At 42.5% G+C, this 13,911-nt stretch overlaps 1 protein-coding gene across 1 annotated transcript in view; it reads right to left on the bottom strand.

The window, feature by feature from the left end:
• Positions 1 to 13,911, bottom strand: part of CFAP61 (cilia and flagella associated protein 61) — a 250,975-nt gene that overhangs the window by 199,217 nt on the left and 37,847 nt on the right. Inside the window, exon 7 of the mRNA XM_065892819.1 lies at positions 12,842 to 13,001. Within this exon, the coding sequence (XP_065748891.1) occupies positions 12,842 to 13,001 (160 nt within the window). The remainder of the gene's footprint in view (positions 1 to 12,841; positions 13,002 to 13,911) is intronic.

The raw sequence follows: 13,911 nt of genomic DNA, 5'->3' as shown, positions 1-13,911 counted from the left end.
AGAACCAACAGTTACAAATAAGGGAAATATTGATTGAACTATACCACTAAAAAAATAATAAAATAAAATAAAATAAAATAAAATTTTTTCCTGGATTTAAGGAACCACTTTCTTTTTCTCTTAAGCTATTTTTTAAGAATTTTTTTTAAAATTTATTTGATTGCATCGGGTCTTATCTGCAACAGGCGGGCTTCTTAGTTGCAGCTTGCCAGCTCCTTAGCTGTAGCATGAGAACTCTTAGTTGTGGCATGCGTGTGGGATCTAGTTCCCTGACCAGGGATAGCACCCAGGCCCCCTGCATTGGGAGCTTGGAATCTTTACCACTGTGCCACCAGAGAAGTCCCTCTTAAGCTATTTTTAACTTACAACAATTTAATAAATTATACTTTGTTTTAGCTTTTCATTTCTGGTTTATTGACGTATAGTTGATTTACAATATTTTATTAGTTCAGGTTTACAACAGTGATTCAATATTTTTATAGATTATGCTCCATTTAAAGTTGTTACCAAGTAATGACTATATTTCTCCATACTATACAGTATATCCTTGTTACTTAAACACAATTCATACGTCTTAATCCCATACCCCTATCTTGCCCCTCCCCACTTCCCTCTTCTCACTGGTAAACACTAGCTTAAATTATACTTTTATAAACAGAAATGAAATACTTATATTTTTCTCTCTGCCTGATCCCTCCAGAAATCAGAAACTCTTATTTAGTATTCTCATTCTCATGACAATATAGTTGTTTTCATAGGTTTAATAAGAATCTGTCCTCCTTGTAATAGAACATAACTGGAAACGTTGGTTATGTGACCAAGGCTTTGATTAAAATGTCATATTTGAGAATGATGTGCATAGAATCTAATATGACCAGACAGTCTTAAGGAACTAGGTTGATTTACAGAGCTAATGCTTACAAATCCCCCTTGGGTATCTAGTGCCTGGCTTACAGGTTTCCCAGCATTACAAGTGAGTAAAGAAGGATCTTTTGGGGGACCTTGAGAAGACGGAAATTCACCCAAATCTATAGGTATTGCAAGTGAAATCTGGTGGTGAGTTCTTGGCTTGGCATCCTAGCCTTGAGAAGCTTTTAAAAGTCCAATTTAGGGCTTCCCTGGTGGCGCAGTGGTTGAGAGTCCGGCTGCCAATGCAGGGACACAGGTTCGTGCCCCGGTCCGGGAAGCTCCAACATGCCGCGGAGCGGCTGGGCCCGTGAGCCATGGCCGCTGGGCCTGCGCGTCCGGAGCCTGTGCTCCGCAACGGGAGAGGCCACAACAGTGAGAGGCCCGCGTACCGCAAAAAAAAAAAAAAAAAGGCCGCCTTGGGGAGGAGGCCTGAAGTCCCGTCCCCTACAAGTTGTGCCCAAATGGAAATCCCTTTAAAAAAAAAAAAAAGTCCAATTTAAGCCTCCTCAAAATTCCAGCAAAGCAGGCTTTCTGCTCCTCCCCAGTCAATACTGCGTTTTCTTCTGCAGTGCCAGCATGTTCCTGAGTCACAGTGGTGAAGCTGAGAGAAAACAGATTTGGTCATATTGGGTACCTGGTCACCAGAGCTCCTTTGAACTCTGGCAAAATGGATATGGTCACCATCAACGATCCCTTCATTGACCCCAACTATATAGTCCACATTTCCAGTATGATTCTGCCCATGGCAGCAAGTTCAATGGTTTAATGGCACAATCCCATTAGCATTAAAAGCCCTATAGAACCTTCCATATTTTCCCGTTGAAGCCCTAACTAACCCTCCCCCACCCCTTTGATTAAGTTGGTACATACACCTTTACTCCTGGCTATTCAGTGAGTTACTCATCACTACAGAGTACTCCTGCACGTGTAATTAACTTTTTTCCTGTTAATCTGTTTACTGTCAGTTAATTTGCAGGTGCCTGACCACTTGGACGTGAGTTGATAGAGGAAAAGCTTTTCTTCCCAACAAATGCTTTTATATCAAACAAGAGAGAAATGAAAATAAATTAATCAAGCAGCTAGAATAGGAAGAACAAAACAAGGCCAAATTAAGGGAAAGGAGGTCATAGGATTAAAAGCAGATATTAATAAATTCAAAAAGAAATAAACCCACAAACTTGATAGATAAATTGAAAAGCAAGCTCTTTGAAAAAGCCAATCAAGCAAAAGAAACTTTAAAATAAAAGCAAGAAAGAAAAGTTAAAAAGCAAAAACAACCTTAGGGAGAAGAAAGAGCTATAACCAGCAATAGCAGAGAAAAAATTGTAGGTAGAGCTCCAGCCTGGGCCCTTGGAAGCTGGGTCCATGCAGTTTGCAAGCATCCTAGTTAGAGGCTGCAGCAGAGCCTGCCTGGGTGAAGTCTATTTTGGTTGCAAGGAGAGTCTGTAACCATTTCCTTGACATAAACCATGTAGCAGCGATTATGAGGCTGAAGCTGCATCAGGCACAGATGTGCTGACTCTCTGAGAAACCAAGCGTGTCATTAATCCGGGAAGACAGCAACAGCACCTGTGGTGGGAAGTCAAGCTGAATCTCCCAGATGGGGTTAAAATAGGACCAGCAAATTGAAGTTGCTGATTCCGAGTGAGAATCAAGATAGAGCCAAACAGAGAGGTCAGGAATAAAGGAGTTATTATAGATCTCTGCACAGGCTGGGGTAAGCGAAAATAATTTTCATTTTTTACCTACAAGAGTCACTTTACTCAAGTGATCCAAGTGACACACATCAGCAGTGGAACAGGCTGAAAATGTGTAACACCAGAGAGGATGCAACGAGAACCCATCTCTCCCACCATAGTCCTGCCAAATGTGCACAACATGGATCCCATCATGGGAAACATCAGACAAACACAAACGGAAGCACATTCTACAAAAGTAGGGGCCGATAATCTTCAAAAGTGTTTAGGTCGTGAAAGTTAAGGGAAGACAGGAACTGCTCCAAAATGAAAGGTAATACGACAACTAAATGCAGCTTGTCATTCTGGACTGGACATTTTTGCTAGGAAGGGCATTATTGGAACAAATGGAGAAACTTGAATGAGGTCTGGGATTGTGGATTAGATGGTATTAACACATTCAAGTTAACTGCTTGACTTTGATGGGTGTCTGAGGCTCACTGAAGTAGTGACTACTACACTCACTGAGGTAGTCACAGGTGAGTCAGCATCATGTCAGCAACTCACTTGCAAATGGTTCAGGAAGGAAAAAAAGTACCTGCAACTTTTCTGTAAAGTTAAGATTGTTTTCATATTTTAAAAAACAGAGGAACGAAAGAAAAGCATTGCCTCAGTGTCACTTCTGTGACTAGGTCCATGTTGTTATTTTCTTAGACAGTTTTATCCACACTTCAATTCACGTCGCGTTTATTTTTTTCACGTAAGATTATATCGTACCCATTTCCCTTCACTGTCGGTAAACTTTTTAAAGGCTACTGCACAGCCGTACAGTGAATACTCACGAGTTTAGCCATCCCTCTCTTAAGGGAGACTTCGGTGTTTTTAATTTGTCTGTTTATTTGGATATTTTCTGTTCGTTCATTTTTAGTATTATGATTAAGCTTAGGGAAAAGTCTTGAATGTGTATCTTTTTACAGATTCAGGATTATTTCCTCAGACTTGCTACAGTTGAGGTCAAAGAATATGAGCACTTAATGGATTCTGGTAACCATTTCTGGAGTGTATTCCAGAAATACAACCTTCACGGCTGTCAGAAACCGAGGACTAGTTGCCAAGCTTCTTGCCTAGAACCGAGCATCTTAATTACAACACATATTTGAAACTTAGTAGGCAAGAGCAGGGAGAAAAAGGTCTTGGGTTTTAACGAGCATTTTAGTTTTATGGAAGCTGAATATTTTCCCACACTTATTATGAATAATTTTTTGTATAGTTAGTTTTGTGATTTACTTATGTTTCTCTTTTCTCTAAAATATTTTATGTAGATTGAAATCAGCACTCAATAAAAAAAGACAAGTCTTTTTCCAAACGGAGTTGGAGACATAATGTATAGAAAGCTGAAATAACTTTCTAGGCCCAAGATGGAGCCACTCCTGCCCAGGGTGGGGATGAGGGCGTGCCAGGTCAGCAAACCAAAACTTGGGTCACTTTCATGTCCCGGTAAAATGCAACACGACCAGAAATGCAGTCGATCCTTCAGTCAATCCCCAACCGCCAACCCAACCCTGGATCTTCTCACCCCAAACAAGGATGACTGCAGGACCCCAGCCAATCAGGTATTTTTCTCTTCCTTGTTCTTTATTCTTTATCCTATAAAAGCTTCCTGCTTTCTCGCCCATTTTGCAGTTCTCTGAAAAGAGACTGTCTACTTCATGAAGTGTTAAATAAAGTTTGTTTATATCACCTAAATTGTCTTCTTCAATCATTTTAACAGTATATATATATATATATATATATATATATATATATACTGTTATATACATTTGTGTTTGTGTATGTATATATACAGATACAAACATACACACTGGAGATACATATATATGTAGATCCACCACTGTACACTAATCATTTTGTAACCTTCGTATACTAAATGATGCTTTTCTAGAAATATCTAATTTCCTAAAGTTGATTCAAAAGAAATAGAAAATCTGAATGTGTGAGTAACCTTGAGGGGAAATGGAACATCGTGAAACATGAACCTGAAGTTGGAACCAGCGTCCAAGGTGACTGTCCCTGGTCTTCCACTGAGTGAGCCCACGTGCTCCTGGAAGTCTGAAAACACCCAAAGCCAGAGCGCTATGCAGTGGAGAAAAGGTTTGCAACCGCGTAATGAAATTAACCGGCTTCATGTTGGGCTTATAATTAATACGTTTTCCTTTGTTGCCACGTGCAAAGACTGATTTTTAGCAATTGCCTCTTCAGTTGCTTTGCTTGCTTGGATTAAACTTGCTCCGTGATATTTTAAGAGTCGTCAAAACCCCTGTGTAAACAGACACAGAACTCACAGTGACCCAAGTGCAATGGGTGCAGCCCGCCGACAGCCAATTTAATCAAGGGGGAATTCAGAGTATTCATCACAAGCAATTGATTTTCAAGAGAAAAGTCAGCAGGATCAAATAGCCTGTTGGGATGAAAACCCTCTGAATCACCCCTACCACCGTATTTTCTAGCAACTAACTCCTGACTCCATATAGTGTAAGAGCCAAATTACTATAATTATCCTGCAACACAAGTGCCATATCAACATTATTTTAAACATGGATTTTTTTGCATAATCTTTCATTATTATCATTCAGTCTCCCATTTGGAAATATAAAACAACAACAAAGCGCGATCTACCCCCAAAAGAAGAAAGGTCACCAGAGAGAACAAATAAAAGGGCTATTTACATGTGAATGTACTAAGAGAGGTGTGTTTTACAATCAAATACACTCTTGAAATTCATTAAATGCCTTCTCCCCTGCTTCATAAATATGGGCAAAAGACACATCGCCTACTGAGAAAATAATCCCAGTACATAATGATCATAACGAATATAAATAATGCCACTTTTCTTTCAAAGACCTCCAAGTCCTATATACAAATGCATTTGTATTTCGACCACTGAGAAACGAATCTGCTTGGTGACGAGCGCAGCAGAATCATCACTTAACCAGTGGCTCCCAGTGCTGGGGAGAGTAGGAACGTGGCTCCCAGTCATCCTGTGCTCCGCGTGATAACGGAGTCTTCAGAGGGTACCCTCATTTGTTGCTGCTGTTTTTAAAGGCATTCAAAAGGGCTTAGAAACCAGTATCTGAATGAAGGTGGAAAATCAGCACTAGGTTTTATTAAATAATCAAAAGGCTTCCGGGGCAATGACCCTGACAAGACTGATTTCAAGTCTGGATGGCCTCCTTCCTGGTATGTTACCAGCCCAAGGGTTCCACCCAGGGAACCCATGCAAGAGTTTATACTGTTGATGAAGTAAAAATTCGTATTCTAAGGCAAGTCATGGAAAATTTAAACATAAACATTTTTCTCTGCCCCTTGTTCTCCCCTCTCCCCTCTGCTGTGTATCGACATTATGCATGGACCAGACCTCCCCATTGGCGGAAGTACCTGCTCAACCACAAAGAGCGACATTCTCCCGTTACCCACAAGACAACTCCTTAAAAGGTAACATTCCTTCTTGACCTTGTAAGGGATCACAATGACCCACCACTTTGTACTTAAAGATCTGGACTGTGCAAACTCTCTACATCATTTAATGTACAGCCCCTCTGTCTCAAAAACCTGTGTAATTGTGCTTTGACCTCTAAGGGGTAAAACAGTTCTCAGAGCTTTCTGAGAGGTTGTTCCTGGGTTATAATCCTCAGTTTGGCTCCAATAAAATTTCCCTTTTCTTTCTTAGATTGACTGATTAATTTTTCGTTGACACCGCCAACCTTGGAGATAATCATGTCAGCCTGGGCGTAAGTCTGGAATTATTTATATGTTTTGTCAACATCTTTAACAAAGCGTTAGAACTCACACAGTTACTTCCAGAAAACCAAAGTTGGCTAGAGTGGCTCAAGTTTTAGAAGGACGCAATTTTGTTACCTTCATATACTAAAAAGACATTTGGTGGTTAAAAAAGATGCAATTTAAATTGTGACAAACATGAGTCAGTGTATCAGGCTTTCATGAGCATGTGTAGAAGCGAGCAAGTAGAAGGGACCTTGTTGCCATGATCGGCATTATTACCATACAGCCTTGATCACAGGGCTCCAGAGAACCGCTGACACAGGATTCTAGGTGCTGCACATTGAATCGTGTCCCCACAAAACTCGTGTTTAACCCCCACCCACTGAAACCTCAGAATGTGACTAAATGTGGAGAAAGGGCCTTTAAAGAGATAAAGTAATATGAGGTCAGATGGATGGGCCCTTAAGCCAATGTGACTGGTGTCCTTATAAGAAGAGGAGATTAGGACACAGACAGGAACAAAAGGGAAAACCACGTGAAGACGCAAGGAAAAGAATCTCCAAGCTGTGGAGAGAGACCTCAGAAGAAACCAACCCTGCTGACACCTTGATCTCAGATTTCTATATTTCCACAACTGTGAGAAAATGAATTTATGTTGTTTAAGCCCCCTGGTCTGTGGTACTCTGCTAAAACAGCCTGAGCAAACGTATACAGAGTCCTAGTGGGTCACTAGTTCAATAACTACGGAACGTACCAGGTGGTAAATACATGGTCTGAGATACAGAATGCAAACCTCTTGGCAGAAATACTGCTATGCTCTGTAGATGAGTGTTTCATCCACATTTGGAATCCAAGTTAAAAGAAGAATAAACTAAAACAGAAAGTCACCCAGGCATATAAAATCTAACCTTAGGAAGAGAGGCTAGAAGACCTGGGCTATCACTATTCAATAAATCAGACTTGGCTTAGCCATTGTTTCTTAGCCCTGCCATCTTTGTTCCAGACATTTCCTCGCCCTGCAGAGGAGAGACCCTGAGGTAAGAAGCAAGTGTAAGTTCCATGAAAGAAATTTAAACAAGACACAAAGAAACATTTCCTGACAGCAAGACTGATTTTCTTTCACTTAAAAGGCAACATTGCTATGTTTTTGGATGGAGATGTTATGAAAATTATATTTCAAAGAGCCTTTTAACTGTAGAGTAAGGGACTTGCCTGGTGGCGCAGTGGTTAAGAATCTGCCTGCCAATGCAGGGGACACGGGTTAGAGCCCTAGTCCGGGAAGATCCCACACGCCACAGAGCAACAAAGCCCGTGCGCCACAACTACTGAGCCTGCGCTCTAGAGCCCATGAGCCACTACTACTGAGCCCGTGCGCCTAGAGCCTGCACTCTGCAACAAGAGAAGCCACCACAATGAGAAGCCCTCGCACCACAACAAAGAGTAGGCCCCGCTCGTCACAACTAGAGAAAGCCCACGTGCAGCAACAAAGACCCAAGCAGCCAAGAATAAATAAACTTAAAAAAATTAAAAAATAATAACATAAAATAAATGTAGAGTAAGCAGCACTTTTCCCGGGTGGGTTGGTTATAAGGAGCTACCCTGGATGTTCTTCGGGACGCCCGTGATTCTGTTGTATGAAATTGTATTTCTCCCTGCCAAGGGCACGTCGAGGTCACAGAGGCTCTGTGTGGTGGACCCCATGTACGTACTGAGATGCACCTTTCAGGGCTCTTTCAAAACCGAGACTCCCACTCCCCAGGTCACACCAGCCGACGTGACAAACAAAAGTTTTGTCTTTCACTTGCTTTCAGTTTTTTCATTCTAACTGGTAAATGTGTCGATGCCAATACAGCTGTGGAAATGCAGGCTGTGCCCTATTTTGCCTTCTGCACCATCAAGAAAACGGCCAGCTCACTCTGGTTCCACAGTCTTTATTGTGATGATGCAGTCAACAGAAGACAGCCTGATGTGCCGTCGCTGGGCAGGGCCAGTGGTGGAGCCAACTATTGTCTTGGGCCACCGTATTGTCGCTGGAGGAAAATATGCATAAACTCCCAGCATACGGTCGCCGCTGTGCGTTCACTAAGCTTTCAGACTCTTGCCATTTGCGGGATCTTGGATTTCATCTCGTACAATCTCCCACACAAGCAGAAAGCCCCTTCCTGAGCAGCTATGACTCTTTATGAATTCTTCCAATATTGGGGGAACTTGCTACTTCTAAACTAGGTACTCCGCTTAATAAAAAATAAACTTTTACTAGATTTTCCTTATACTGGGACAAAATCTGCATCCTTATGAGGCAGGAGATAGATGGGTCCCAGGCTGAGCAGCTGGAGTTTGTCCCCTGTGGACAGATACTCCAAGATAGAGATAATAGCAGGAGGCTAACAGGAGAGGCTGAGCCCCGCCCAGATAAGAGATAGGGACCACATATTTCTCATTCTCAAGGTCAAGGAGACCTTCCGGACTATACATGTGCAGAAAGCCTCCTTGGAGGTCAAAAGGGGAGTGATATCAACTTACTTATAGGCCTCTCCACGAGAATCCATCTTGACTAAGAGATGCGCATGCACACATGGGAGGGCCCTGAGATAAACCAAATATGGACTCAGAACCAGGCAAAGATGATTGGCCAAAGGAAACCCAGAAGAAATGCCCCACGTAAGTGACTTAAACTACCACCCTCTCTCTCAGTCTGCCCGTGTGTCTATTCACACGTACTCTCTTCCCTCCTAATAAACACTTTGTTTTACTACTTTCCGTCTTTGTGGGAATTCATTTCTGCAGAGCCAAAGGGGCAGGGTCTTGTCACTGGATATTGGTCTAGTGGCTAGGATTCAGCGCTCTCACTGCTGTGGCCCAACCTTGATTCCCGGTCAGGGAATCGAAATCCTGCTTCAAGCCGCTGCAGGCCGAGGCCACCCGAGATCACTTTGACTTTGTTCACATTGGTTCCAGTTTAGTCCCCAGGTTTAGTAGATAAAAACCCAAATTTACAAGTGTGTGTAATAGTTTGTATATGACGAATAGGTGACTAAAAAAATGGGATCACTTAAAAATTATTCAAGTAAAATGCAAAATGAATGTGTATGGTTACACTTTTTAGATCCAATGGAAACTTCTGATACGGCTGAAATGATGAGATAGCAAGCCAATCACAATGTATGCAGTAGCTAAAGAAGGGGGACCACTGTGTGAGCTCAGGAATGTCGAGCCGTGACGTTGTTATTCTGCTTGGAAGGGTGGAGGGTCATGTGAAATTGCAAGTCTCACGGCTGGTGGGAAAAGAGCAGACCTTGAGTTCAGGATTTGAGAACAAGAGTTTATTTGGGAGGTGACTCCAGGAAGCACAGTAGGGTGGTGAGGAAGAGAGAATGGGAAAGGAAGGCAGCTAACAAAACACATGTCATCACACGGATCACCAGCTGGAGGTGATCCTGGAGGAACGTTGAGAAACAGCAAAAAACTCGTGTCTCAGAGCTATCCCACCCTAGGGGTGAGGGAGCTGGGGTACTTATACCCCGACTCCTGTCAGTTGTGTGTAAATAAATTTTTTCACCGCTGGTGGGAAAAGACTAGACCAGCAGTGTCTTGGGGTGTGTTCTCTCAGAGGCACAGTCTGAGTCAAAGATTCAAGCACAACTGTTTACTTGGGAGTTGGTGGAGAAAGTAGCAGTAGGAGTACAGGGACAAGAAATAGGGAAGCAGAGGTTGCTCCTGCGGTGTCAACGTCCTGGCACTTCCAGCCTGCCTCAGGAGCAGGGCAGAGTGGCCTCACGTGGTTCTGGCAAATCCCACAGACACAGAGGTGGAGATTTCAGAAGTTGGAAGTTTTCAAAGCACTCGCGTGCACGCACATACACACAGACGTCACCTAGAACTCCTAGAAGTGATAACTCATTAAATAACTCATTGAAGTGAAAAAATTGATCATGTATTTGTGTAGTAGGCCCACCATTGGAGTTTTCAATCACAGCCATCCTAGATAAGAAGTCACCTTGCCAAGCCGAAGCCTCAGTTGGGTTCTGGGTCAGCCCCTGTTGAGCTGTAACACCTTTTGGGAGTGTGGGCAGGTGTCACCTTTCCTAGCTCTCCTACATCAAGTTATGAGGATAAAATGAGATGATATATACAGAAATCCTTTGAAAAGTAAAAAGCATAAACAAAATTGAAGGCATAGGGCATAATGGTGTGTGCCCAATGAAACAAGCATTTTAGTTCATATTTTAGAGAAATTGTATTTCCTTTAACTTGAGACTTTCATCAGAAAAAGAAAATGGACAGCAGATCATAGGACATTTCAGATTTTCTCTGGAGCCTCATTCTTTGCTGCTGTTGATGGGAAGATCACAGCAAAATGTGCTGATGACTTTTCTTAGATATAATGAGCTGCTGACGACTTGTGAATCCATCCCTGAGTTATTCGGAAGTCTACAACAGTGCTCCCTAGTGACAAGTTCATAATCACCTTTGCATCAGTGAAAATAAAGCTGGATTTTCAGAAATAAACAAGGCACACAAAATAACAAGAGAAGTTTTCCTATCTCCTTTACTTACCATCCTGTTCTAGATCAACTAATTTTAAGTAAAAATATTAAAGGTGGTAGAGAGAAGTAAGACTTCTTTCAGCTTCCATATCTCTGAGGCTTTTTGCTAGACAGAGGTACTAGATAGATTATGTGTGTCTTGAAGTCCAGGGTTCAGCCTAAATTTTGAATTTTGTTCCTGCCCATAAAGTTTCTAAGATGGGAACTTCCCAGTCATTGTATGTAACCTCAGAGCCACTCAGAAACATACTGGAAAGGACTATATCTTTTCAATTTATTTTTAATAATGACAACAGTCACGGGGGGAGGAAAAACGACTTCAATTTTTTCAGAACTTACTCTGTGTGTGGCACACAGAGCTAAGGACATCATGTAGATTCTAACGTTTAATCTTCCCAACAATTCTTTGGGTTTGATACTATTTTTATCTCCATCTTAGACACGAGAAAACTGAGCCATAAAACTTATTTAATGGTGCCTTCGAGAAGAATTTATATTGTGTTGATACATTCGAAAGTGACAGTGATAACTTTTTGTTCAGGACTGTCTCATGCTGAAAAGTCCTTCAGAACTCTCCTGTATCTCTGCTGAGAAGCAAGGGCTAGCCAGCCTTCACCATTAGAAAATAAAGACCTCAAAAGCTCTCCTTCGGGAAGAGCACCGTCATCAGTATAAAAGGGAATCAGCTCTCCAGCTTCAGCTCTGCAAGCTCTTTGTAACGACTGTGAACATTCAGACGAGTTCCCTGCACTTGGTTTCCCGTCCAGCGGATGAGATCTGCCAAACCCACACCTGCCGTTGTTTAGATCAACAAGTCTTCTGCTTGTCAATCGTGTCCCCAACACGCTCCTCTTCCTGTTTTTTGAACAGTCCTGGTAGCATCTCTCAGACACAAGAAAGCAGAGCAATCCAAAATGCCCCAATTTTAACCTGGGAAGACTCAACTAGGTGAAAGGCCAATCACAAAGTGATAATAATGACCGCTCAAGATGATGGTCCATGCTGACTGAGTGCTAACTTTGCCCGAGACACTGAATAAAGCCCTGGACGTGAGTGATCTCGGCGAGACCCCACGTGGGAGGTATTACTACTATTCCTATTTTACAAATGAGGAAACCCACATTTGGAGAACTGAATTTACATGCTCTCCTTGCATCTGCCTGATTTAAGAACCAAAACACTTAACCTCAAAGATACTCATGGATGCAGGAAGACCTCATTAAATTAAAATACCAAAATTTGAGATGACCTAGTTTCACTTGGTGAAAACCCTAATACAGACATTATTTCAGAATCAGTGCAAGTATTGACTACTTGCAATAGACCTGTATTACATAATAATTTGTTGAAGACATAAACACAGAAGCTCTAACTGCTGGGATTAAAACTTAAAGGCATATATGAAAAAGAAAATATATGTATATACATACACATATATGTATAACTGAATATATATATATATGTATAACTGAATCACTTTGCTGTACACCTGAAACTAACACAACATTGTAAATCAGCTATATATTTCAATTTTAAAAAAATTTAGAAAAGAAAAAACTTAATATAATTTCTCGAGTTCTTGACTTGAAAAATTCACTCATCATATTCAGGTTTTGTGTTGTACGTGTGTGTCTGAGTAAAATCCTGAAATGCTATCAATTATTTCCCCACAGCTTACCTCTAACAATGAACATCCTGAAGGTAGATGTTCTGAATTCAGGAAACCTTCAGTGGCAAGGCCGCAGTGCACCCTTGACTCCCTGTGCTCACAGATACATGCACGAGGATGAGATGGACCAGGAACTACTCCTCAAAGGGGACTGGAGACAGAGCTATAGTAGGTGCCACCTAGTTCCAGCACTTAGCCAAGAGCACAGCACAGCATGTAAAGCTTGAATTCCTGACACGCTCCTTTGATGGCCACTGTACCTGAACTTCCTTGAACGCTTAGCTCTTGGGGTGGTTCTAGGACGTCATCGGGATGCGGGGTGCAGAGTCCGTGGAAGGGCCTCAAGTCAAAGCACTCATGCAGGAGCTGCATGTTCACTCTCGAGCATACGCTCATGAACCCGACGGCTACACCTTCCACCTGAAACGTCCAAAACATCTCATGACTGTCCGACCTCAGGTGAATGCTCATCACGAAACTCCCAGGAGCCCCAGCCCATTGGCACCCAGAGATGTCTGAGGGAGGGAGCAGCCCTAGTGTCCAGAGCAATGCACGGCATACAGGACAGGCTCGAAAAACGATGCCGTGGATGACCACTGTGGGCAATCCCAGAGGTGGGTATATAACTTAGGGAGGCCACCAGGATGTTCTTTAGGGAAAACTCTTCGGAACTTTGCCCAGACAACGCCCCTGCCTGCCCCATATCCCTTTATTGCCCCACTGCAAGCCCAGCACTCCCATCCACTCTCCTCCCCTCCACAATGCGGTTCTCAGGAAGACTGGCCATTGTTCCAGTGGCCATCTGGTTGATCCTCGGTTCAGAGAAAGTTCATGGTCTTTCGCTCCTCATCAGGTAGGAATGCTTCGATCTTCTTAAACTCATTTATTTTTTTGATTGGATGGTCTCACGGGGAGGAGATGTGAGGAAGGAGGTTTGGTGGGAAGCTTTGAGTGAAATAAACTCGTTGCACCTGTTCACCAGATGTGTCTGACCTACAACTGCATCACCTCCCAGCACCCTACCTGATTCTGAACCTCTTGCAATGGCCCTCATCATTTTAGGCCTTTGATGAGGAATACATAAGTGGGAAGATGAGGGTGACAGTGTGACATAATATTCAGTCTTCATCCCTCACTCCTGTCCCAAAGCTCCTAAAATGCTTGTAATTTCCTGAGAGGAGCATCTTTTGTTTTTCATAATTAAGTCCCTTTCAATCACACCTGAGTTTACACTAAAGAGGTGACTTTCGGAGCATGGGAGCTAGTTACCAGAGGAATCAACCTTGTGATTAGAGGGTTGGAACTTTCAGCCCTGTCCCCTTGACCTCTG

The sequence above is a fragment of the Phocoena phocoena genome, chromosome 15, assembly GCF_963924675.1.
Source record: "Phocoena phocoena chromosome 15, mPhoPho1.1, whole genome shotgun sequence".
Taxonomy (NCBI): Eukaryota; Metazoa; Chordata; class Mammalia; order Artiodactyla; family Phocoenidae; genus Phocoena; species Phocoena phocoena.
This window is presented reverse-complemented; position numbering and strand designations above follow the sequence as displayed.